General features: G+C 42.7%; 1 protein-coding gene across 1 annotated transcript; it reads right to left on the bottom strand.

The window, feature by feature from the left end:
* Window positions 1-5,199: 5,199 nt before the first annotated feature.
* Window positions 5,200-17,189, bottom strand: herpud2 (HERPUD family member 2). Its single transcript, XM_038994408.1, has 9 exons — window positions 17,101-17,189; window positions 15,961-16,346; window positions 10,275-10,352; window positions 9,733-9,849; window positions 8,965-9,125; window positions 8,674-8,799; window positions 8,215-8,532; window positions 6,071-6,182; window positions 5,200-5,862 (listed from the first exon to the last, which is right to left on the bottom strand). The coding sequence occupies exons 2-9, from the start codon at window positions 16,105-16,107 to the stop codon at window positions 5,683-5,685; spliced, it is 1,239 nt and encodes a 412-aa protein (XP_038850336.1). The 5' UTR covers window positions 16,108-16,346; window positions 17,101-17,189; the 3' UTR covers window positions 5,200-5,682.
* Between the last annotated feature and the right edge of the window lie 10,533 nt (window positions 17,190-27,722).

A 27,722-nucleotide genomic window follows, 5' to 3' on the forward strand; every position in this document is an offset into this window, starting at 1 on the left:
TGCGCGTGTGGGTCTGTGTGTGTGTGTGTAAAATTCTGAATCACCTATAGAGGCCCAATTATAATACGATTTTGCCAACCTATCCTCTCATCTGTTCAGTAAACAGTAGCTACTATCCTCCATCATACCACTTCACCAGTATAATGTATCCAGTTGTTTTCCTGTTGATAGAGAGTAGCATGTTATTTATCATTCAGACCACCTCCCTCAATACACTTCACAATATCCCCTTTTCTTAAGTAATTATGTTTATTATGTTCATGAATAGCCATTAATTTACTCAAAGACTCATATATTTAAATGCAAACGAGAAGCTAGATAGTGTTTAGTACTATTGGAATCTGTGTTGTGTTCTTGAGGATTCGAGTGGTGTCATCTGTTAATAGCAGACTGGCTGATAGCCAATGGACTTTCCATTTCAAGGGAGGAATTTGAAAGAAAGTCACAGGCACAGGACTCACTTCCCGAATAACAGTGAGAGTAGTGATAATGTGGCAATAATATTGAAAGTCGAGTTCAACTTTTGGACCAAATTCACTGCATTATCCTCCCTCTGGAAGTGCATACCTTTGTTTTAACTTTCTTTTAAGCTCCTCATCCACCAACATCTCTCATGGCCGCACACGATAATGACATAAGACTTCTGATAACAACGCAACACATTTGGGGTGATAATGGGCCACAACATTGTGAAGTGCTATAAAAAATGGTAGATAAGTACAGTGAGCTCCAAAAGTATTGGGACAGTGACACATGTTTTGTTGTGCAGACTGTCAGCTTTAATTTGAGGGTATTTCGATCCATATCGGGAAATAACAGCACTTTTTGTACATAGTCCCCCCATTTTATTGTAGCAAAAGTATTGGGACAAATTCCCTTTGGTCCCATATTCATAGCACACAACGTCTACATCAAGCTTGTGACTCTACAAATTTGTTGGATGCATTTGCTGTTTGTTTTGGTTGTGTTTCAGATTATTTTGTGTCCAATAGAAATGAATTGTAAATAACGTATCGTGTCATTTTTTGTCACTTTTATTGTAAATAAGCAGTGGTGGAAAAAGTAACCAATTGTCATACTTGAGTGAAAGTAAAGATACCTTAATAGAAAATGACTTGAGTAAAAGTGAAAATCACCCAGAAAAATACTACTTTAGTAAAAGTCTAAAAGTATTTGGTTTTAAATATACTTAAGTATCAAAAGTAAAAGTACAAGTATAAATAGTATTTCAAATTCCTTATATTAAGCAAAGCAGACAGACACATTTTCTAGTTATTTACAGATAGCCAGGGGCACACTCCAACACTTAGACATCATTTACAAACTAAGCATGTGTTTAGTGAGTCCGCCAGATCAGAGGCAGTAGTTATGACCAGGGATAGTCTCTTGATAAGTGTGGGAATTAGATCATATTCCTGTCCTGCTAATAAGCATTCAACATGTAACGAACACTTTTGGGTGTCAGGGAAAGCGTATGTAGTAAAAAGTACATAATTTTCTTTAGGAATGTAGTGTAAAAGTTGTCAAAAATATAAATAGTAAAGTGAAGTACAGATACCCAAAAAAACGACTTAAGTAGTACTTTTACTTAAGTACTTTACACCACTGTAAATAAGAGCATAATATGTTTCTAAACACTTCTACATTAATGTGGCTGGTACCATGATTACGGATAATTCTGAATGAATTGTGAATAATGATGAGTGAGAAAGTTACAGATGCACAAATATCATACCCCCCACCCTGATAACAACTTCCTCTTCCTCATCACTGCTGTCATCAATGATGATAATTTGTCTTAAGACCTGAGGAATACAAATTAGACAAAAAAATCACGACAGTCATGACAGTCCTATTCCCTGGTGGACAGACTACGTAAACATAAAGTCTGACCAAATTACACAAGATTTTGGTTCTGGGTTAACTGAGATTATGACAGTCCACAAAACACCTTTAATCAGTTCTGTATTGTTTACACCTAAGTAAATCCATGATATAATTGTCAACATAGAGTACATCAAAATAACAGTCACCAGGACGGTTCAACCTAGGCCAAGGTTTATAACGTGAAGGGATTATTTTATCGAATGACACGTTACGGAATTCAAAACCAAATGTAGGCTATTGGGCTCCTGAGTGGCTCAGCGGTCTAAGGCACTGCATCTCAATGCAAGAGGCGTCACTACAGTCCCTGGTTCAAATCCAGGGTGTATCACATCTGGCCGTGATTGGGAGTCCCATAGGATGGCGTACAATTGGCCCAGCGCCGTCTGGGTTTGGCCGGGGTAGGCTGTCATTGTAGATAAGAATTTGTTCTTAACTGACTTGCCTAGTTAAATAGAAGTTAAATAAAATACAAAATATCTCAACAGTCCTCTCTGAAGGTGGATATGTCAATGAAGGTAGTTCTGTCATTGGAGTGACTTCTATCATTGTTGCCAATGATTATGTAACTGATGGATTCCATGATGATGGTTTTGTGACATCATAACACATGCTGTTACAGGCATATGACTACATTCCATTTGAAAAGGATATGGTTACAGGGCTCTTTTTGGCTGATACATTTCCCACTGTTGCTATGGCACCTGTACTTGCACCATATGAAAAAGAGCACTGAAGTGTATGAATGCACTCAGTTACTACCAAAATATGCGTATGGGTTTGTCCACTGAGCAGTGCCACGCGACACGTTTCCCCTGCATCTGACATTGACCGCATGAAAAATAGAAAGAATCTGCCAGGATATGCGTGCCTTGTTGAACTTTTTAAAAGCACCGATCCAGCCTGTAGGTCTACTGAGAACCACTCCGTCTCAGAGGACACCGACAAAGCCCTAGCATTCACTGATCACCCACAGACAGCTAAACAGTATCGTTCTAAAATCACAAGCTTTTTTTATTTTATTTACAATGGCACCACCTGCAGGCCAATTAGAGAACCTCTCTCAAGTGTCATTCAATTGAACCAATCAAATCAAACCAAATCAAATTATATTAGTCACATGCGCCGAATACAACAGGTGTAGACCTTACAGTGAAATGCTTACTTACAAGCCCCTAACCGACAGTGCAGTTAAAAAAATATATGGATAAGAATAAGAGATAAAAGTAACAAGTAATTAAAGAGGAGCAGTAAAAAATATCAATATATACAGGGGGGTGCCGGTACAGAGTCAATGTGCAGGGGCACCGGTTAGTTGAGGTAGCATGTACATGTAGGTAGAGTTAATTAAAGTGACTATGCATAGATGACAACAGAGAGTGGTGTGGAGAGGTGGTGTGGAGAGGGGGCAATGTGAATAGTCTGGGTAGCCATTTGACTAGATGTTCAGGAGTCTTATGGCTTGGGGGTAGAAGCTGTTTAGAAACCTCTTGGACCTAGACTTGGCGCTCCGCTACCGCTTGCTGTGTGGTAGCAGAGATAACAGTCTCTGACTAGGGTGGCTGGAGTCTTTGACAATTTTCAGGTCCTTCCTCTGACACCGCCTGGTATATATGTCCTGGATGGCAGGAAGCTTGGCCCCAATGATGTACTGGGCCGTTCGCACTACCCCTGTAGTGCCTTGCGGTCGGAGGCCGAGCAGTTGCCATACCAGGCAGTGATGCAACCAGTCAGGATGCTCTCGATGGTGCAGCTGTAGAACCTTTTGAGGATCTGAGGACCCATGCCAAATCTTTTCAGTCTCCTGAGGGGGAATAGGCTTTGTCGTGTCCGCTTCATGACTGTCATGGTGTGCTTGGACCATGTTAGTTTGTTGGTGATGTGGACACCAAGGAACTTGAAGCTCTCAACCTGCTCCACTGCAGACCCGTCGATGAGAATGGTGGCGTTCTCTGTCCTCTTTTTCCTGTAGTCCACAATCATCTCCTTTGTCTTGATTACGTTGAGGGAGAGGTTGTTGTCCTTGCACCACACAGTCAGGTCTCTGACCTCCCTATAGGCTGTCTCGTTGTCGTCGGTGATCAGGCCTACAACTGTTGTGTCATCGGCAAATTGAATGATGGTGTTGGAGTCGTGCAGTCATGAGTGAACAGGGAGTACAGGAGTGGGCTGAGCACGCACCCCAGAGGGCCCTCTGTGTTGAGGATCAACGTGGCAGATGTGTTGTTACCTACCCTTATCACCTGGGGGCGGCCCGGCAGGAAGTCCAGGATCCAGTTGCAGAGGGAGGTGTTTAGTCCCAGGGTCCTTAGCTTATTGATGAGCTTTGACGGCACTATGGTGTTGAACGCTGAGTTGTAGTCAATGAATAGCATTCTCACGTTGGTATTCCTTTTGTCCAGGTGGGAAAGGGCAGTGTGGAGTGCAATAGTGACTGCATCATCTGTGGATCTGTTGGGGCAGTATGCAAATTGGATCTAATTGGGTCTAGGGTTTCACCCTCAGAATTTAGAATACGTCACAAGCATAGCCACAGGAAGTAGGGGTGCTGCTGCACCCCCTGAAAAAGCAGAATTTAATAATTTTTATTCACAAAAGTAGTGCACTGGGCCTTTGCTAGTCCTCTATTAGCAGACCGAGATAGCCATTTGTAATGTGGGCAAAAATGTTTTTCAAGCACCTAATCTCTGAACTGATCAATTAGCTCAGTTGGTCAGGTGTGGTGCCTAGTTGGAACAAAATCCTGCAGTACCTGCAGCACTCCAGGAACAGGGTTGCCTACCCCTGTCATGGAGGTTAAGGTGGCTAGAGGTTTCTTCAGTTTCCAGAGACCCAGGCGGTGGTCTCAAAAAAGGCCTCAGAATCCGTTAGGGATTCTAGGTTGAAGTAACCACCATCATGCCATAGGTTCTCACGTTCCTCCTGCTGCTGCTCCTCTACTTTAACATCATAGAGCCTGTTGGCACTGCACTGTTGGAGCAAGAAACACAAGCATTTCTCTGCACCTGCGATAACACCTGCAAACCTGTGTATGCAACCAATAAACTTAGATTTGAGTAGTCATCAAGCAGCCATCTTGGAGAATGAAGTAGAATTCCTGAGTTAATATAAGCTGTATCATGCATAGAATACTCAATATAGGATATCTATGGTTACAGGGCTTTGAATGGATGATTCAATCCCACTATGTCAACTGCACCAGATGAAAAAGAGCACCAACTTCCACTTAGTGACTCCCAAATACAGTAAATCAAATAGAAAACATCTCACTTGTCCTTCAATTGAACCAATCATAGAAGACAGTTCACACACACATGAAACCACAAGGCTTTTAATCAAAAACGCATTTTGTCAGGAATTAAGATGTATATATTTATATGTAAATAGATAATGCTCATATACACAGAGATAAACATATGTCCTAGAGTCATTGCAATATTCATACACATTTAGGTGTGTATGTCCTTTCATCTATTCTCCAAAACGATAAATGCAATGGCTGTATCACTGCTTAAAATGGACGACCTTTCGAGGCCTTTCAATGCCACCAAAATCTGAATGAGCAGACATGATCAAAGGAAATAAAGTGTGTGTGTACCGGTTTGTATGCTGAAATCAGAGAAGCCTCTGGAATATAAAGCATTGTTAGCTTGTTTAACATGGCATAACATGTTAGTTTGTTCGATGTTCATTGATTTATTCAAGACTTCCCCCACACTGCAGCACTTTTTACAGTCTGGTAGTTGGCAGTATGGGAGGTTGTTGCTGGGGGGGGCGGGGGGGGTCTCCCTCCCTGATTTAGTTTGCGGGTTGGGGGGGTCCCTCTGGGATGAGGGAGGTGAAGAAGGTGCTGATGAAGGACCAGGCGGCGGCCAGGAAGCCGTGGTGGCGGGGGGCAGCGGGAGCTGCCGGGTCCTCTGGGCCTTCCTCTCCACTGTCGCCCTCCTCATCCTCCAGCCCTTCATCCATGATCCGCTCCTGAGATGGAGAGAAACAGGACGAGAAAACGAGAGAATAAGAGAAGGACCATCGGTTTAAAAAGCAGAGATGGAGAAAGAATGTGGCAGAGAGAAAGGAGCAGCTTGGACACAGACAGAAAAACAACCACACAGACAAAGACAGATCAGACAGAAAAACATAACCACACAGACAGGAATGGAGTCCATCTTAAACAAGGAGCACCCACCATCTCCTGGATGTCCTGGTGTCTCTCTGCCTCGTCCTGATGAGCTAACCCCGCTCCTCCTCCTCCGGGGTTCTGCAGCTCTGGCCTAAAGGGGAACCAACCAGCCCTGTGCCTAGTTAACACCACAAAATTAGTATCTCACACACAGATACAGTGGGCTCCAAAATTACTGTCACCCCTGACTGGCAATGCACAAACAATACTTAAACAAATATAAACAATATAATTATAGAGATAAACTCAAAATACCAACATGTGAGAAATACTGTACTTTATTAATGTTTTAATGGAACTAACCAAAATCATACAATTATTTAATACAAATACATTTCATCAAAATCAAGGTTTCATAATTATTGGCACTCCTCATTTAGTACTTAGTGCATCCACCTCTGGCAAGGATAACAGCATGGTCTTTTCCTGTAATGTTGACACGGTTAAGGAACACATTTGGAGGGATTTTGAACCATTCCTCTACGCAGATCCTTTCAAGATCCTTCACATTCTTGGGTTTGCACTTATCAACTTCCCTCTTCAACTAATCCCACAGGTTTTCAATTGGATTGAGGTCCGGCGACTGAGATGGCCATGGCAGAACATTGATTTTGCTGTCACAGAAGCATTTCTGTGTGGATCTTGAGGTATGTTTTGGTCATTGTCTTGTTGGAAAGTCCACCTACGGCCAAGTCCAAGCCTTCTGGCAGAGGCAACCAGAATGTCAGCCAAAATTGCCTGATTCTTGGTGGAATTCATTATGCCATCAATCTTAACCTCTGGACCTCTGGAATTAAAACAGCCCCAAAACATCACTGACCCCCCTCCATATTTCAACGTGAGTATGAGGTGCCTCTCCTTGTATGCATCTCTGTTCCGACACCAAACATGCCGATGCTGTATCTGATCAAAACGTTCAATTTTGGTCTCATCTGACCAGAGCACCTTCTTCCAGTCATAATTTAAATGACGTTTGGCTCCAAGCACTTGCGTCTGTGTCTTGGGGTCAGAAAGGGCTTTCTTATGACAACCCTTCCAAAGAGGTTGTGGAGGTGGCGTCTGATGGTGCTTTTTGAAACCTGGTGACCCCAAGACACCACCAAGGCCTGCAATTCTTTCACAGTGATTCTTGGGGATTTTGTTGCTTCTCTCACCATCCTCCTCCCTATCCTGGGGGGCAAAATGCTTTTGCGTCCTCTACCCGTGAGGTTTTCAACTGTTCCATATCTTTTGAATTGTTTAATAATTGCCCTGACCGTGCTCAGTGGTATATTCAATTGTTTGTGGATCTTCTTGTAGCCATTAACAGACTCAAAGCTTATCACTAAGCTAAGGATCCTGGGACTAAACACCTTCCTCTGCAACTGGATCCTGGACTTCCTGACGGGCCGCCCCCAGGTGGTGAGGGTAGGTAGCAACACATCCGCCACTCTGATCCTCAACACTGGAGCCCCTCAGGGGTGCGTGCTCAGTCCCCTCCTGTACTCCCTGTTCACACACGACTGCGTGGCCAAGCATGACTCCAACACCATCAATAACTTTGCAGACGACACAACAGTGGTAGGCCTGATCACCGACAACGACGAGACAGCCTCACTGTAAGGTTGTATTCAGCGCACGTGACAAATAAACGTTGATTTGCTTTATGAAGGTCTACGACCATCTGTCTCTTTTGAACTGCCAGTTCTTTTGTTTTCTTCATAGTGTTGGATGACAAAGGGATATTGCATGCGTGTTACCTCATTTTTACACCCGAGTGAAACAGGATGTGATGTAATGGCTCAATATAGTTCCTTAAGACTTAGATAAGTGGAATTTAATTCCTGGTTTAATTTTGGTAGATGTTATTTACAATAATCTTTAAGGGAGCCATTAATTGTGAAACCTTGATTTGGAGGACATTGATTTTTTTATTAAATCAATAAATGATTTTGGTGGGTTCCATTGAAACATTAATAAAGTACAGTATTTCTCACATGTTGGTTTTTTGAGTTTCTCTATAATTATATTGTTTATATTTTTTCAAGTATTGTTTGTGCATTGCCAGTCAGGTTTGCCAGTCATTTTGGAGCCCACTGTACAAAGTAAACAGGGTCCTTCAAAAGTATCCATTCTAATGTCAAACTGATAGTGTACAGACGAGAACTCACAAAAAGACGAGCAGCATGGCGCCTATCACCATGACGAAGCGGCCAAAGGAGGAGTAGAAATACACAATGCTGAGCAAGATGGCGGCGCGGGAGACCGCGTACATCCAGTCCAGCCAATCACGGTTCAGTTCATCCTCATTTAGCACGGCCCCGCCTTGGGCATTCATCTGGATATTGGGATTGGCCGGCCTGTCCTCTTGGATGGGGTTAGGGGCGGGGTTAGGCCCCAGGGGAGGTGGAGCTTCATTGGGCTGTGCGGGTTGGGGGGAGTGGGTGGGACTGGTGGAGGGGGGCTGTGAGGCTGCCACTGCTGCTTGACTGGAAGATGGAGAGAAAGAAAGACATAAATAAGTATTAGCGGATAGAAGCAAGTGAATATAACTCATTCCAACGTAGAGAAGTCTGTGGTCCTTATGGGTTGTTAGGATTGGACTCTAAGTGCAGACGACTCTGACTTACTATTGCATGTAGTAGTGGCGTGCATACATCTGCTGCCACCAGAGGACCTGCATGGGCATGTACATGGGGTGGGGGGGCACACCTGCAGCCATACCCCCCTGTATCGGGACCTGCGTCCCATCTGGCCTATGGAGGAAAAACAGTCACACATGCAATCAAAAATTATGCGCACACAATATTTTCTTCATTTTTCCCACCATTTAAAAAAAATCTAAATTGAATTTCACTTATTTTCCTGACTAGGTAGAAACTGAAGTAGAATTGATCCCAATACACGAGAACAGTGCTTACCATTGCATTATACCAGTAGAGGTAGGATTTTGAGGGTTAAATTGGGGGAAGCCTCCACGATGCCTTAGTCCATCATAACTTCCTGCTACTGAGGAGGCGGCGGACTGACCGTCCTGATTTGGTGTTGTGGCTTGGGGGGTGGAGCCAGCATTGTCTGAACTCTGTGTGACAAGACATACACCAATCATAAACCGTATAGAGTATTTTACTATATACACACACCGGTATTGATGCACAGACATGCGTGGGTTTTTACTTTACCTTGTATAACGGTATTTCAATGTTTAGTTTGTTAAATGTGTTATGCCACTATGTGTAATGTCAGTTGGTTCCTACCCCGTCACAACCTCTCCCTCGCTTTTTCATTCACTGTGTCAATCACTGGATTCAAAGTGCCCACTATATTCCAACTTTTGGTTGAAGTTTCATTGAATGTCCAAAGCCCTATTAAAAACCCCTTAGAATGTATGTGTTGCCACCCCAGGGTCATGCACTATTAATAAAGCATATTTAGAACTTGTAATGTTAAAAAAACTCAAATACCGTAAGAAATTTGAAAAATATTGTGATATTTGTCATGTCGACCAGCCCTACCGTAAAGACAACAAACAGATACGTTCCAAGTCACCGAGTAGAAATGTAATGTATAGACCACACCCTACTCTCCATTCCAAATGACAGAACATTCTGTTATGTGTTCTAGACATTTCATTTCTATCAGATTGAATTGTTGAGCTCCACAGAATGACTCCACACCATTAGACGTACCCCAGAGCTGGAGCTGGGGTCAGAGGTCACAGAGCTGGGGGTGGAGCAGTGGGGCGTGGGCGAGGCTGGTGGGCTACGGGAGGCACACACCAGGTGCATCATGTGATAACCCTCCTGCTGTAGGCGGAAATAGAGGGTTGGATGTGGGAGAAAAGGAGAAGGGCGTAATTAATCATTTGATTCTGTTTTGGTGATTGGAGGGCGTGAGAGTGAGAGCGAGTGAGCGAGGGAGGAATTTCAGGGAACAGGCTAGAATTAAGGGACAAAGCCAACCTCAACAATGTTGCTTACTACATCAGATCAGCTATTGTTACACCGTCACAATCTCTGCCTCACGCTCACCCTCTCTCTCAGACACACAACGGGGTGGGCCCTATTCAATAAAGGCTCAGCAGTCAGTTGTCTGTTATGTTGAGTGAGGTTTCTGTGATATTGCATACCAATTCTAACATTTCAGATATAGTGTTAGTCCACCATACTCCAAACTTCTCGACCATATGCCACAGCAGAAAAACAGAGACAAGGTTGAGAGTGGTCTTTACCTTCCTGAGGACATCCCTCAGCTGCAGGTGGTCCTGGAGGAGATGGCCCGAGTATACCAGCCGCTGATCCTTGGATGACTAAAATAACACAACTGTCATTCTGAGAAAGCCTATGTTGCAGAATACGCTACTAGATCATTTAAAAATCACATAGTTTGGGTTGATAAACCCTAAATGCAAAAAGTATGGAAATGTTACATGCAAGAACAATGGTGCTGAAAGTATATCAACAAGGTGGTAGGGCAATATTACGTTTATTAATACAGAAGTACTATTGCAACCATAGACATAAATGTTTGATTGATCCGATACAGTGACAGTACATGACATTAGTAATATCTCTGGTTGGAAAACGTGCGCATTGTTTTTATGTAGATTTTAGAATATTTGCATGAAAATCTGGCACCAATTGGATGGAAACCTAGCTTGTGTTCCAGAAGAGACTAAGCATCTTCAGATTAGATTAGGGTAGATTACACACTTGAAAGCATACCTGCAGCGTCACAAGACAACGCCTTACAGAATTATTTCACATGATGTACAGTACCCGTCAAAAATTGGGACACCATCTCATTCAAGGTTTTATTTTTTGCTGACAGGACAACTGATTGGCTCAAATGCATTAAGGAAAGAAATTCCACATATTCACTTTAAAACAAGGCACACCTGTTAATTGAAATGCAATCCAGTGAAAGCTTTAACTTCCTGACTGATGTCTTGAGATGTTGCTTCAATATATCCACATAATTTTCCCACCTCATGATGCCATCTATTTTGTGCACCAGTCCCTCCTGCAGCAAAGCACCCAAACAACATGATGCTGCTACCCCCGTGTTTCACGGTTGGGATGGTGTTCTTTGGCTTACAAGCCTCCCTCTTTTCCCTCCAAACATAACGATGGTCATTATGGCCAAACAGTTACATTTTTGTTTCATCAGACCAGAGGACATTTCTCCAAAAAGTACAATCTTTGTCCCCATGTGCAGTTGCAAACCGTAGTCTGGCTTTTTTATGGCGGTTTTGGAGCAGTGACTTCTTCCTTGCCAAGTGGCCTTTCAGGTTATGTCGATATTAGAGGTCGACCGATTATGATTTTTCAACGCCGATACCGATTATTGGAGGACAAAAAAAAGCCGATAACGATTTATATAAAAATTTGAAAAAAATAATAATATATATACAGTGGGGCAAAAAAGTATTTAGTCAGCCACCAATTGTGCAAGTTCTCCCACTTAAAAAGATGAGAGAGGCCTGTAATTTTCATCATAGGTACACTTCAACTATGACAGACAAAATGAGAAAAAAAAAATCCAGAAAATCACATTGTAGGAATTTATTTTTATTTTTTATTATTTTTTAAATGTTATCCCCTTTTCTCCCCAATTTTCGTGGTATCCAATCGCTAGTAATTACTATCTTGTCTCATCGTTACAACTCCCGTACGGGCTCGGGAGAGACGAAGATCGAAAGCCATGCGTCCTCCGAAGCACAACCCAACCAAGCCGCACTGCTTCTTAACACAGCGCGCCTCCAACCCGGAACCAGCCGCACCAATGTGTCGGAGGAAACACCGTGCACCCGGTCCCCTCGGTTAGCGCGCACTGCGCCCGGCCCGCCACAGGAGTCGCTGGAGCGCGATGAGACAAGGATATCCCTACCGGCCAAACCCTCCCTAACCCGGACGACGCTAGGCCAATTGTGCGTCGCCCCACGGACCTCCCGGTCGCGGCCGGCTGCGACAGAGCCTGGGCGCTCATTGTAGGATTTTTAATGAATTTATTTGCAAATTATGGTGGAAAATAAGTATTTGGTCAATAACAAAAGTTTCTCAATACTTTGTTATATACCCTTTGTTGGCAATGACAGAGGTCAAACGTTTTCTGTAAGTCTTCACAAGGTTTTCACACACTGTTGCTGGTATTTTGGCCCATTCCTTCATGCAGATCTCCTCTAGAGCAGTGATGTTTTGGGGCTGTTGCTGGGCAACACGGACTTTCAACTACCTCCAAAGATTTTCTATGGGGTTGAGATCTGGAGACTGGCTAGGCCACTCCAGGACCTTGAAATGCTTCTTACGAAGCCACTCCTTCGTTGCCCGGGCGGTGTGTTTGGGATCATTGTCATGCTGAAAGACCCAGCCACGTTTCATCTTCAATGCCCTTGCTGATGGAAGGAGGTTTCACTCAAAATCTCACGATACATGGCCCCATTCATTCTTTCCTTTACACGGATCAGTCGTCCTGGTCCCTTTGCAGAAAAACAGCCCCAAAGCATGATGTTTCTACCCCCATGCTTCACAGTAGGTATGGTGTTCTTTGGATGCAACTCAGCATTCTTTGTCCTCCAAACACGACGAGTTGAGTTTTTACCAAAAAGTTCTATTTTGGTTTATCTGACCATATGACATTCTCCCAATCTTCTTCTGGATCATCCAAATGTACTGTCTTAAGCAGGGGGACACGTCTGGCACTGCAGGATTTGAGTCCCTGGCGGCGTAGTGTGTTACTGATGGTAGGCTTTGTTACTTTGGTCCCAGCTCTCTGCAGGTCATTCATTAGGTCCCCCCGTGTGGTTCTGGGATTTTTGCTCACCGTTCTTGTGATCATTTTGACCCCACGGGGTGAGATCTTGCGTGGAGCCCCAGATCGAGGGAGATTATCAGTTGTCTTGTATGTCTTCCATTTCATTATAATTGCTCCCACAGTTGATTTCTTCAAACCAAGCTGCTTACCTATTGCAGATTCAGTCTTCCCAGCCTGGTGCAGGTCTACAATTTTGTTTCTGGTGTCCTTTGACAGCTCTTTGGTCTTGGCCATAGTGGAGTTTGGAGTGTGACTGTTTGAGGTTGTGGACAGGTGTCTTTTATACTGATAACAAGTTCAAACAGGTGCCATTAATACAGGTAACGAGTGGAGGACAGAGGAGCCTCTTAATGACTTGTGTCAAACAAAGTAGATGTCCTAACCTACTTGCCAAAACTATAGTTTGTTAACAAGACATTTGTGGAGTGGTTGAAAAATGAGTTTTAATGACTCCAACCTAAGTGTAAGTAAACTTCCGACTTCAACTGTAGGTGGGGGCTTAGTGACTATGCATAGGTAACAAACAAACAGCGAGTAGCAGCAGTGTACAAGGGGGGGTGAATGTAAATTTTCCGGTGGCGATTTTTATGAATTGTTCAACAGTCTAATGGCTTGGGGGTAGAAGCTTTTGAGGAGCCTTTTGGTCCTAGACTTGGCGCTCCGGTACCGCTTGCCGTGCGGTAGCAGAGAAAACAGTCTATAGCTTGGGTGACTGGAGTCTCTGACAATTTTATGGGCTTTCCTCTGACACTGCCTATTTATAGGTCCTGGATGGCAGGAAGTTTGGCCCCAGTGATGTACTGGGCCATTCGCACTACCCTCTGTAGCGCCTCACGGTCAGATGCCAGGCAGTTGCCATACCAGGCGGGGATGCAACCGGTCAGGATGCTCTTGATGGTGTAGAACCTTTTGATGATCTGGGGGCCCATGCCAAATCTTTTCTGTCTCCTGAGGGGGAAAAGGTTTTGTCGTGCCCTCTTCATGACTGTCTTGGTATGTTTGGACCATGATAGTTCATTGGTGATGTGGACACCAAGGAACTTGAAACTCTCGACCGGCTCCACTAATGGGGGCCTGTTCGGCCCGCCTTTTCCTGTAGTCCACGATCAGCTCCTTTGTCTTGCTCACGTTGAGGGAGAGGTTGTTGTCCTGGCACCATACTGCCAGTTCTCTGACCTCCTCCCTATAGGCCATCTCATCATCTCATCGTCCTGTCAGCAAACTTTATGATGGTGTTGAAGTCGTGTTTGGCCACGCAGTCATGGGTGAACAGGGAATACAGGAGGGGACTAAGTACACACTCCTGAGGGGCCCCAGTGTTAAGGATCAGCGTGGCAGACGTGTTGTTGCCTACTCTTACCACCTGGGGGTGGCCCATCAGGAAGTCCAGGATCCAGTTGCAGAGGGAGGTGTTTAGTACCAGAGTCCTTAGCTTAGTGATGAGCTTCGTGGGCACTATGGTGATGAACGCAGAGCTGGAGTCGATGAACATCATTCTCACATAGGTGTTCCTTTTGTCCAGGTGAGAAAGGGCGGTGTGGAGTGCGATTGCGTCATCTGTGGATCTGTTGGGGCGGTATGCCAATTGGAGTGGGTCTAGGGTGTCCGGGAGGATGCTGTTGATGTGAGCCATGAAAAACCTTTCAAAGCACCTCATGGCTACCGACGTGAGTGCCAGGGGGCGGTAATCATTTAGGCAGGTTACCTTCGTTTCCTTGGGCACAGGGACTATGGTGGTCTGCTTGAAACATGTAAGCATTACAGACTCAGTCAGGGAGATGTTGAAAATGTGAGTGAAGGGGGCCTCCCGGGTGGCGCAGTAGTCTAGGGCACTGCATCGCAGTGCTAACTGCGCCACCAGAGTCTCTGGGTTCGCGCCCAGGCTCTGTCGCAGCCGGCCGCGACTGGGAGGTCCGTGGGGCGACGCACAATTGGCATAGCGTCGTCCGGGTTAGGGAGGGTTTGGCCGGTAGGGATATCCTTGTCTCATCGCGCTCCAGCGACTCCTGTGGCGGGCCGGGCGCAGTGCGCGCTAACCAAGGGGGCCAGGTACACGGTGTTTCCTCCGACACATTGGTGCGGCTGGCTTCCGGGTTGGAGGCGCGCTGTGTTAAGAAGCAGTGCGGCTTGGTTGGGTTGTGCTTCGGAGGACGCATGGCTTTCGACCTTCGTCTCTCCCGAGCCCGTACGGGAGTTGTAGCGATGAGACAAGATAGTAATTACTAGCGATTGGATACCACGAAAATTGGGGAGAAAATGGGATAAAAAAATTTAAAAAAAGAAAGAAAATGTGAGTGAAGACACTTGACAGTTGGTCCGCTCATGCTTTGAGTATACACATCCTGGTAATCTGTCTGGCCCAGAGGCTTTGTGAATGTTGACCTGTTTAAAGGTTTTGTTCACATTGGCTACCGAGAGTGTTATCACACAGTCATCCAAAACAGCTGGTGCTCTCGTGCATGCTTCAGTGTTGCTTGCCTCGAAGCGAGCATAAACGGCATTTAGCTTGTCTGGTAGGCTCGCGTCACTGGGCAGCTCGCGTCTGGGTTTCCCTTTGTAGTCCGTAATAGTGTTTGAGATGCTCTGGATCGACATGTATTATTGCATGTTCCAGTTCCCACCAATATCCAACAACTTTGCACAGCCATTGAAGAGGAGTTGGACAACATTCCACAGGCCCTAATCAACAGCCTGATCAACTCTATGCAAAGGAGATGTGTCGCCCTGCATGAGGAAAATGGTGGTAACACCAGATACTGACTAGTTTTCTGATCCACACCCCTACTTTTTTTTAAAGGTATCTGTATTCCCAGTCATGTAAAATCCATAGATTAGGGCCTAATTTATTTATTTCAATTGACTGATTATATGAACTGCAACTCAGTAAAATATTTGAAATTGTTGCATTTATAGTTTTGTTCAGTATACTTTGCAGATACTTTTACTGTGGTTATTCCTTTGAGAGTTAGACCTAGAGCTGAGCTGGAGCAAAAGCCTGCACACCCAGTAGCTCTCCAGGCGGACGGTTCCACCTGCCCTATCCACTCCCCTTAGTTAATGGAATGGTGGGGATGAGGAACAAAAAAATGGCAGTACCAACTCACCGGCTTGCTTGGGTACACATTCGAGATGTGACTCTTCAGTTTCTCTACCGTCCAGTTGAGAAAACAGTTTATTGTCTGGTCGTCATACTTCTGGTTTGGGGCCTTGATGACTAAGGTGACGGGACTGTCAACTGCTCCTGGGTCCATGGTTCATATTAATGGGTGTGTCAAGGGGATGGGAAAGGACAGGGCGTGCCTCCTACACCTGAGGAGGAAGACTCCCTCAGATCCTCTTCATCATTGTGATCTCAAGTCCAGCTCAGCCAATGACTGTGGTGGACAGGGTGTTTTCCCCTCTAAAGAGCTGTCATTGGCGTGGAGATGGTTCTGTGTCCAATCACGATGTAATCCTGGTGGAGAGTGAAGCAGCTATGTTTCTTGGGGTTCTGTCAAATAGAGAAAGTGATTAAAACAATGCTTCTCAAACAGTTATAAATCTGAACGTTTTGAATGTCCTTACTTGTGGTACTAACTAGGCTACTCAAATGTATTGACATGTCTCTGGAATTGTTTATGTTAATTTATCATTTAAAAAAACACTGGGATATTGGCTAGCTAGCTAATACTTTTAAATGCTTTTATAATGTAATTAATGAGTGAGACACAGCCAGTCCTGATGATCACTATTTAATCGTATGTATGGCCAGTTGAAGAAAATATTATTGCTCAAGAGCTTAGTCAGCATGACTATATTCAACAGACAAGTCACGGATAAACATAAACACAGACACTGGACCTCTGACACCCTGACCCAGCCAGCAACAATTCAGGGGGAGACATTCGAGTCTTCAGAACACCTGTCGCGTTGCGTCATACAGCTGTCAAAACGAGCCATCCAGCCAGAGACTAGTTAGCTACCTACTTGTTTATTGTTTACACTAACCACCAAAACTAGTCTATGTAGAAAGTAATTGTATGATGTTAACTACTTTGGCATATCTGACAAATAGACGTTCGTTTTACGAGTGCTGTGCTATCAAAGCTCCAGAGATTAGTGTTGCTAGTTAGCTAGCTACCTATTAGCCAAGCTAACACTACGTTAGCATATCATGAAATGTTGGTTTGCTACTTCTCTTGATAATACGGACAACGTGACAGTATCGGGGACAGGAGGTTTATTCATACACAACGTTAACTTACTGTAGATTATTTGAGTATTTTCGACCCCTTTTGACTGCTCCTTCCCAGTTCGACAGTTTTTTTTGGTGAGTCGGGGCGTGATACCGGAAACTACGTCATAATATTCTACTGACAGCTAGTGGGTGCCAGTCATAGAGATAGATAGAGGGCACTATAATAACTCACAGGTGTTAGTCGTCCAACGAAAGTATGTGTAAATATATTAGAAATATTGATGAGAAATGTACATTTTGTCAATCTGGGAAATAATTACTTGAGCATTTGTTTTTCCAATGTGTGTATAAGACATGTTCTGGGTGGATCTTCTGATTTGGTAGGGACATCCATCTGCAAGCTTGTGCTGTTCTTTTTGTTTTTGACAGTGCAAGATTCTCAACTAACGACAAGTATGTGATGAATTTGATTATTATTCTTACTAATTCTTCTTAAATTGATTAAATTGTTTTTTTCCCCCCTCATCAATCTACACACAATACCCCATAATGGCAAAGCAGAAACAGGTTTTTAGAAATTTTTGCAAATGTAGAAAAACGATTTTTTTAAATGAAATATACATTTACATTATTCAGAACCTTTACTCAGTACTTTGTTGAAGCACCTTTGGAAGTGATTGCAATCTTGAGTCTTGCGTATGACGCTACAATCTTGGCACACCTGTATTTGGGGAGTTTCTCCCATTCTTCTCTGCAGATCATCTCAAGCTCTGTCAGGTTGGATGGGGAGCGTTGCTGCACAGCTATTTTCAGGTCTCTCCAAAGATGTTCGATTGGGTTCAAGTCCGGGCTCGGTCTGGGCCACTCAAGGACATTCCGAGACTTGTCCTGAAGCCACTCCTGTGTTGTCTTAGCTGTGTGTTTAGGGTAGTTGTCCTGTTGGAAGGTGAACGTATGGTGGCAGACATTTTTTTTGGTACCCTTCCCCAGATCTGTGACTCGACACAATCCTGTCTCAGAGCTATTATCCTCAGCATGAATGAAATATCTTATAGAATTCTACAGTCTGGCCACACAGCAATGTTGTTTGTGATTTACAGATTTTTTTACCATGTCAATGTTTTGACTGAACAGCTGAATAGGGCCATAAATTCACTCCATTGTTTTTGTGTGACAGTGCTCTCTTTCCAGGGGCTGAAATTAAATTTAAATTCCATCAAGTCAGGAGATAAATTGAAACGTAAGAATGAAAAGTGTCATTCCTTTTCAATGAGAAAGTTCTCCATTTTGGAACTAGAATTTAAATTTGCTTTCATCGGGTGTCATGGAGGACAGGTATGTTTGTCAGGAGGGGTGGAGGAGGTATTACTGAAATAGACCCCTGTAGTTAGTGGGAAAGTTTGTTGGTCAACGTGACTCCTGCAGGAGCTCTCCTCCCGATGTAGTGATGACCCCACCCTAGGGAAAATAACACAGCAGTGAAGAATAGATATTGGATATTGAGACAGAAATCCGATTTACACAGATTATTTTAGCGCAGACACAGCAAATTCGCATAGACAAGTGAGAGCTAAATCAAGCCCAGACAGGCAGACATGACAGACCGATAGACAGAGACCACAGACAGACAAGAAAAGAAAGACAGACTAAAAATAAAGACCTTGTGGAATTCAATGAGGTTGGCCAGCCAGAGTGACAAACCTGTTCTGGTCAAGCTTTCTCCAGAGACATCCACCAGGAAGTGTTTGAAGCCACAGGTGGTGCAGTAGCTCAGGGTGTAACCCATAGAGATTGATAGAGGACTCAACATAGATATTTATTTTCTTTTTAACCAGGCAAGTCAATTAAGAACAAATTCTTATTTACAATGACAGCCTACCACAGATGACACTGGGACAATTATGTGGTGCCCTATGGGACTCCCAACCACAGCCAGATGTGATGCAGCCTGGATTTGAACCATGGACTGTAGTGATGCCTCTTGCACTGAGATGCAATGCCTTAGACCACTGCGCCACTCGGGAGCCCTCACTTATAACTCGTTTTCGCATGGACATTGCCATTGAGGGCGTCCACCATTTTAAAGTAGTCAACTGGCTGGGGGTTCCTTCGGGTTGGGAGCAATCAGCCACTGACTTCCAATTTAAATTGGGTGCTATGGTTTGTAAATGGCTTTAAACTATATAACCACCATCTAGTGGCCACAATAAATGAATGACACACAAGATTTGGTTTCAGGACTAAATCAGCAATATTAGCTTTACACTTTATTTAAACACAAAATAAGAAGAAAATTGATTACTTTAAAATTGAGATAGTGTCAATGGCGCTGCCCATGCTGTTGCATACGCTATAATAGCAGGTATGCAAAGATGAGTCTTCTATCTATCTCTATGGTGTAACCCCAGATCTGCTCCCTGGTTCGAACCAGGAAGCATCTCTCTGAAGCATTCATCAGCAAAGACTCAGACTCCTGGCAAGAGATGACGCTTACAGAGAGAAAGAGACAGCCAGCTATGACCTTATATCTGTAGTTATAGGGCCAGATTACAGTCATTTCCATGTGTATCTTCTTGGGAGTGTACTGTCAAGGGTGGGTATCGGTGCCTTTCAAAGTGGTCCTATATAGGCTAATTAAGAACTAGTAGGCCTACACTACACATATGCAAAAACTTACACAGACATACATGCACACATATACATTTGTCTGATGTCTAGTGATGGCAGAAGAGTAGGGCTCATGTGAATATTGTTGAGAACTAAGGGGTGTGTTCAGGAGAGATCAATGTTACAGAATGTTCAGAGAAAAAAAGTTATAAAAAAAATAATATTCAGATTCAAATATTTTGTGTGGAGATACATGATTATCTTTCAGGTAGAATAGGGAATCATGTTAGCTCTATCCATTACCGTTCTACCTGAAACGTTCAAAACATTTCACCTCACTGAATAGACCCATGACTCCTTACCCAGTGGGCAAAACTGGTTCAAATTATGTCATAATGATGTCAAACCAAGACAGAGGAAGGAAGGAGGAAGCTGGGAGATGTTGGTTCATAGGTGAATGGTAATATGCAGAAGGAAAACCATGTGGATTCATCATACACCAATCACAGGAGTTAATCCATTTATTTTTGATTAAGACATCATTCATTTTGTTTAGAATTGTCACGTCTACACCCGCTCTATCCACCGGTCCTGGCAACCTATCTATATGCACACCTGCGCCTCATCATTAGGGACACCTGGACTTCCTCACCTCCTTGATTATTTCCCATTTATCTAGTACTCTATTGTTATCACCCACCAGGCAATATTGTTTATTTTTCCATGTTAGACGCATCTCTTGTTTTGTACTGTGCCATGGTCTTAGTCATTGAACTCACTAACTGCACTTGCTTTTTGACTCCCTGTGTCTACGTTACAAGCATTTAATCAATGAAGTAGCCCAGATGTATCCTGGCAAACAAGCTTTCAAAGTATTTTTTTGAATGTCATGAAACACTTGTGCTTAGATTTAAGTTATGATACTGACAAGTCTTCTTGCAAAGTTGTTTATACTGCTTTGTCATTATTTACTACTGTAAGTGTAACATTTTATATTATATAATATTATTCCAAACTTTTCCAAACCCACTTTTTCTGAAAGAAATTTAAAAATTCAAGAGTTGGCTAAACTGAATAAAAATGTCCTTCAAAATAAGCAATTAAGTTAAACTAAATTAGATTTATGTATTTAATTATTCCTTTTTACCCATGTCTTATGTAATGTATCTTGGCCCTCTTTTATATATTCCTTACCGGTGTCGTATCTTGTCTTATCTTGTGGACACTATTATGCCTCTTTGGGGGTTTAATTGAACATGTTTATAACTTGAACGAGTTTTGTAATAAGATCAAAATGAATAAAAACAAAAGTAATGTGACCTGTGACCTACCGATGAGGTGAATCAACCTGCTTGTCATGCTAATGTTGTGCGAATGACTGACAAAACATTACTTAAATTAAATGCACTAATCTTCTAAGCTTGTGAAATAGTCCATGATTCGCAGCAGGTACCACTTTTGTTGTAGCAAGATAAGAGCCTACCACTGCGATTAAGTACCTATCGGCAGTGATATTATAGGTGTGTTTAATGGTTTAAGTATTAAGGGTACTTCCAAAACATAAAGAACACACTACTAGGCTATTTGGGCTATATAACACCTCAAATGGCCCCCATTTCTGGCACACACATGTGATTGATAATAGCTGTCATTAAAATGTGATTGATAGGGTCTCTAATCAATAGGGTTCAAATCCAGGTTGCATTACAACTCTTATGAGGTGATAACTATCTTCAATTGCTGTCATCTGGCTACTGGAAATGTATCAAAAAGGTTTACAAGTTTATATGATTTTGGAATCTTGTTCAACTTTAATCTAATGAATTCTACACACAAGTGAGGTCAGTAAATATAAAGTATACATATGCACATGTATCTGTGCATTGTCCAAATCAATTTCAGTCAATAAATAACTAAATAGCCACATAAAACAAGTTTGCACTCTTTTTATATCACAATTACTAGTTTGAATTAATAACAATTGTCCTACTTGGGTGAGATTCAGTAAAACATTTTTTAAATGATCTCAATTCCTGAATGTGTTTTATAAATGTTGTTTATGACATTGACTTATTTACCATTGTGCCTATGTGACTCACCACCTGGATTCGGTCTTTATGTAGCAAAATTTGAAATAGTTTTTTACATGGTTTAAAAGTAGAGCTACAAAATAGTATATCATACACCACATTTGAGGAATGGGTAAGTAATTCTGCTTTGAAAGTTGATCAACTTGCAAACTCACTTTTGAGAAAATGGCCATTGAATATTTTGGTATCTAGTGAAGAGCTCTTCTTTGTCTACACCCTTTCAGCATCGTTCACACCCATCTAGTTTCGCTCTCCGAGCACACACTTGACGCTCTGGCCGATGATTTGTTTCCCTAGGATATCATGAAAACAGCCTAACCGGCTCTGCTTGCAACCATTTCATTAAGTTTTTTTTGCAGACGTTTACTAACACCGGCCATTTTCAAAGGGTGTTGTACATAAGTCACGTAACATTAGCTAACGAGCCAGCCAGCTAACGTTAGCTAGTTAAACAATGCCACAGTGCTGGGCATTTAAAAATGTATTCTGATTGTGAATTCATTCAGATATTGACCCTCATTTTCAGTCGTGGAAAAACTAATTTTACTCAAGTATGACAACTGAGTAACCATATCTTAATAGAAAAGTACTCAAGTAAAAGTCACTAAGTAAAATACTACTTGAGTAAAAGTCTAAATGTATCTGGTTTTAAATGTACTTAAGTACAGTTAAGTACAGTGGAGTAAAAAGTACTCAATCATCATAGTTTTGTAAAAGTAAAAATATTATACATTTAATTCCTTATATTAAGCAGTGGTGGATGTACTTAAGTATCAAAAAAGCAAAAAAGACAGACCTTTTATTCCGTTTGAGCTTTTCTAAAGGTAACAGTCTTACTTACGGATGCAAGAAGAGCTCAGAAAAAAAGTGGATTCTCAAATCGGAAACACTTCAAAATACATCTCTTACAGACAAAATAGAATTATGCCTTAATAATGACGGAAATATAGTCAGTACACGTAGTAGAACTTACAATCACTGACACTTTGCTTTAGAAAAAAACATTGTATAATAGAACCCTATACATAAAAATAAAATGTTTAGCTCATCCAAAGTACACACAACCTCACTGTAGGAATATAAGGACATCACCACTGATGGAACTGTATTAGAAATCAGTGTGTCAGGTCTTGCCTTTGTAACAAGGACACCTATAACTTGTGAATTTTAAACATAAATTAACAAAACGCATAAGGCATCCGTGTCCTTGGGCTTGCTAGTGTTAAGCTGTCATTACTTGAAGTTGAAGAATTTACAGTTCAGCTTCAGTAAAATATTATTTTCAAAGTTTCTGGAATCCAGCCTTGCTCTCCTGTGGCTGAAAACAAGTCCTGCAATGCTGAACAGCCTTTCACAGGCAGCTGATACAGGTAAGGGTGCGTTTAACCTCAGAGACAGCTTACAGACTGCCGGGAAGGACTTGAGCAACTCCATATGATCAGCTGAACAGGCCAGGTATCCGTCCAGCTGTTTGGAGCTTTTTTATGCTTGAGATGTTTTCATGGCAGAGAAGTCGTCCTCATCTGATGAACTGGTGCCATAACCTAGCTGCAGCAAGGGTTCTTCCAGGTGGTCCTTGATGTAGTCCATTCCTGAAATACAAGGAAGACAATAGAAATCACACTGTTATGAGCCTACATTAATCCATCCCCATCTATATAAACCAAGCAACAGGGCTAAATAGGCTACCCATTGGACTGAACCACAAAGTCAGGAATTTAGTTTAAAATGGGTGGTTCTCAAATCTATGAAGAGTCATTGTACACTATACACAGTTGTTTATGAAAAATAAAATACTGTTAATTAACCACATGTTCTCTTACCCATTTGAATGGTGGCGTCATCCTTTGTCCACGTTGTTTGAATTTGGGGAGAAGGATGTGGTGATTGACAGAGTCGAATGCCTTGGCCAGGTCAATGAATACGGCTGCACAGTATTGTTTCTTATCGATGGCGGTTAGGATATCGTTTAGGACCTTGAGCGTGGCTGAGGTGCACCCATGACCAGCTCTGAAACCAGATTGCATAGCGGAGAAGGTATGGTGGGATTCGAAATGGTCGGTAATCTGTTTGTTGACTTGGCTTTCGAAGACCTTAGAAAGGCAGGGTAGGATAGATATAGGTCTGTAGCAGTTTGGGTCAAGAGTGTCCCCCCTTTGAAGAGGGGGATGACCGCAGCTGCTTTCCAATCTTTGGGAATCTCAGACGACACGAAAGAGGTTGAACAGGCTAGTAATAGGGGTTGCAACAATTTCGGCAGATAATTTTAGAAAGAAAGGGTCCAGATTGTCTAGCCCGGCTGATTTGTAGGGATCCAGATTTTGCAGCTCTTTCAGAACATCAGCTGACTGGATTTGGGAGAAGGAGAAATGGGGAAGGCTTGGGCGAGTTGCTGTGGGGGGTCCAGTGCTGTTGACCGGGGTAGGGGTAGCCAGGTGGAAAGCATGGCCAGCCGTAGAAAAATGCTTATTGAAATTCTCAATTATAGTGGATTTATCGGTGGTGACAGTGTTTCCTGTCCTCAGTGCAGTGGGCAGCTGGGAGGAGGTGTTCTTATTCTCCATGGACTTTACAGTGTCCCAGAACTTTTTTGAATTTGTGTTGCAGGAAGCAAATTTCTGCTTGAAAAAGCTAGTCTTGGCTTTTCTAACTGCCTGTGTATATTGGTTTCTAGCTTCCCTGAAAAGTTGATCAGGTGTTTAGAGAACATGCATTTGGCTAGACTAATGTTAGCTGGCTAAAAATGTGCCCAGATTTGGAAACTACCAGTTAGCTAGCTTGTTAAGAAGTAGGCTCGTGTCAGTTTAGTTAGATTGCTTTAGCTAGCAAAGCTTTCGAATCTGGCCACATTTTAGCCAGCTAAAGTAGGTAGCTACTAGCTAGTGATCTATTTAGGTATATAATTAGTTAGCATCAACCAACACTGCTGGTTGCATTAGCAAATGTGGGTTAGCTATCATGCTAATTAGCATGCTAACAGTAGACTTACCTCAATGTGTTTTTTTGGTTCGAAGGCGAGTTCTTGAACGCTAGTATTTCCTGAACTTTTGGTAAACATAAGACCATTTTTTAATAAAAAAAATAATATTATAATAAAAAAAAATAAAAAAAATATTTTTATAAAGTCAATGAGCTGTAAACGTATGGACAGTACCTGAAATAAAAAAACATTAATGATGCAATGATTGTATCGAGGAGAGGGTGGGGTAAGTGTTAATTTTGTATGTGTGTCACATGGTTAAGGTGATTAGGCCAGGGGAGGGGGAAGTGTGTTGCAAATGACCTCCTTGAGAGATGAAAATGTCTTGTCTTCCAAGGGAACACCACATCCCACTATTCCAACTTTCTCTTTTTAGAGTTTGGTATAAAAACGGCACTGCTGACCTCCAGTGTCAGAGCTCTATAGCAAGAAACATATCTTAGATCCACAAGTTATTCAGTCACAGAGACAGGACCAGACCAAGACTAGAGCAACCGACACAGCTAAACAACAGAGAAATGTCAATGGACTGCAGCATTGGTGAGGATAAAATCAATGGATTTTGGGCTTCTGGATTTAGCCTTTTTACTTTTAAGATCACAGTTGTGCTGTTTTTACTTACATTCTCTAATATATTTTTGGGGGTCTAGTTAAAATCAGGTTTGCCTTGTTGCATGCATCTATGTCCTTGGGAAGACTTTTTGGCTAGTCCATCTGTAGATACTCTACAATCCATCTACAGCCTATCAGTAACATTTCTACTAACCCTAGCACTAACCCTTATCCTAACCCTGAACTTAACCCTTACCCTTATTCTAAACCTAATCGTAACCTTAGCAAGCAGTTGCTTATCAACAGATAGTTTGTTGATAGTATGACATAGTATTCAGACTATCCAAGTGTTTGTATTTCTGTCTATTCGTAGTATTACGTACTTAACATGTGAACTGTCCTCAATGACTTGTATGTATTTACTGTATTAACCGTCTCGACATGTTTTTCAATGTTTGATACTTACCACTGTTTGTCTTATACTTGTGATTCATTCATCCTTTACCTTTGTCTTGTTTGTTTGTTATCTCTTTGTACTGTTTGACGTGTGCGTCTATACCAGTAGGAGATTGGGCAGTGAGGAAGAGGATATTTCCCTCCCTGATACACTTCCCTTTGTTCCATTTCCATTGGCTCCTGCCTTGATGTAATCATTGGGATGCCAGAGGTATTTAGAGCTGTAGTTGCCGTTTCGTTCTATTATTCAAAATAAAATATATCTAAATCAATGTGAGTAACATTGGTACTGTTCTGCAGGTCAAGACAATGCCGCACAGACGGGTGCTAGGACCATGGGGCGCAGGAAGAGAACTATCTTCACCAAAAAGCACCTGAAGCTTCTGCGGGTGGATTTTGATGTTGATCCCTACCCAAGCATTGCCGTGAGGGAGCGCCTATCCCAGGCCACTGGCCTAACAGAATCCCGCATTCAGGTAAGTGGTTGTACACGCACACACCTTTCCCATTCAATTACGTTGTAAAAAGCACATTCTCATCTAGCTATCCCTGTCTGTTGCAGGTGTGGTTTCAGAACAGGAGAGCCAGAACAATGAATCACAGGGATCACAAACTCTCCCCTCAGCCAGAGTCGGCTCACCCTATCCCCAGTCCCTTTCTACCAACACATTCTTTCTCCAAACTCCTCCATGGGATCAAAGATGTGACCCACCAGGTCGACATAGAGGAAGTCTCTTATTACCAGCCGCTGAGCCACAGCCAGATGAACGAGGAGGACTGCTTCTACGGTCACTCATCTTGTCCCCCCACCTTCCCGCTCTCTCCAGGGGATGCCGGATACAGCAGTCCCTCATTCAGTGTGGGAGTGAGACATGACAGGTTCCTGGGCACTATCTCTCCAGGTGCTTTGCCAGAAGCTCAATGGTCCACCGTTGCCCAGGAGTTCACGTTCGGCTCCCAGGGGGAGGGCCAGGCCTTCCGCTACTCACCTCCATCTGGACTTCTTCATCCCCAGTACGCCCACGGCGGACTCCAGTCCGTTCGTGCCAGCAGTACCTTCGACCAGTTCTCAAATTGCCCTGCCACACCGGACTCGGCCTGCTGGGACATAGGACTTGAGAACACATATCCCATAGACCAGGGTTTCCTGTACAGGGAAGTCTCCGACGAGTACTCAAGTCCTTCTGGGCTCTTTGATGTTATGCAAGAAGCCCCACTACCTGAACTGTCTTCCCAGTGTGTGGAAGACTTCTTTGAGCAGATGGAGTAGAGTTCAGTGGCAGGACCAGTAAACACCCCTACCATATTCATAAGTCTTCAATGGAAAGGGTTGCCAACACTCCAGGTTTGAATAGGTCTAGCTCTTGTAAGAAGTAGTGCTGTTCCGGGACGGTTTCAATGAAACAAATAATGAACATTTTAATTATGTCGATGGACTTATAATCAATCCCAGAATGAGTTCGGCAACATTAAGGCAGACCTGAATGTATTTGCCATGTACAATAGGACTGTTGCATGAATGAACATAGCTGCTGTGTTATGTAGGGAGTTAATTTACTACTATAATATAGGGTTAATCTATTTATTTTTAAAACATGTAATTAACCAGGGGAGTCAGTTAAGAAAAACTCATATTTACTGGCTATAAAGGGTGTATAATAATACATTGACAATTTATTTTACATAATGTATCACTATTTACTCCAAATAAACACCTACTTTGTGAACTGCTGTTTTGATATTTTATTCTCTCATAATTGACAATGAAATAGGAATACCATACCCGCAGTAATTTGAGTCAAGTGTCCGGTAAGTAGTGACTCCCATTCAATTTTAGAAGAAGGCTTTTAAACCACTCTTCCTTTGTCATTGATAGATATCTGCAAAAATATATTAGATTACAACCAAATGGCGGAACGTGTTAGGAGGCGGAACGTTTAAATTGGTGGATGTTTCCTAGACGCCTGGAAATACAGATGGCCATCACTTCCGGATTCTCTGTAC

The sequence above is a fragment of the Salvelinus namaycush genome, chromosome 5 (assembly GCF_016432855.1).
Source record: "Salvelinus namaycush isolate Seneca chromosome 5, SaNama_1.0, whole genome shotgun sequence".
NCBI lineage: Eukaryota > Metazoa > Chordata > Actinopteri > Salmoniformes > Salmonidae > Salvelinus > Salvelinus namaycush.

What these genes read in the sequence shown, in the direction of transcription:
- herpud2 (XM_038994408.1), bottom strand. Translation starts at nt 16,107, where the DNA reads ATGGACCCAGGAGCAGTTGACAGTCCCGTCACCTTAGTCATCAAGGCC. An exon ending in GCCATGCTGCTCGTCTTTTT is followed by an intron (nt 6,183 to 8,214) that starts GTGAGTTCTCGT and finishes GGTGTTAACTAG; the next exon opens with GCACAGGGCTGGTTGGTTCC. An exon ending in ACCAGGACATCCAGGAGATG is followed by an intron (nt 5,863 to 6,070) that starts GTGGGTGCTCCT and finishes TCTCCATCTCAG; the next exon opens with GAGCGGATCATGGATGAAGG.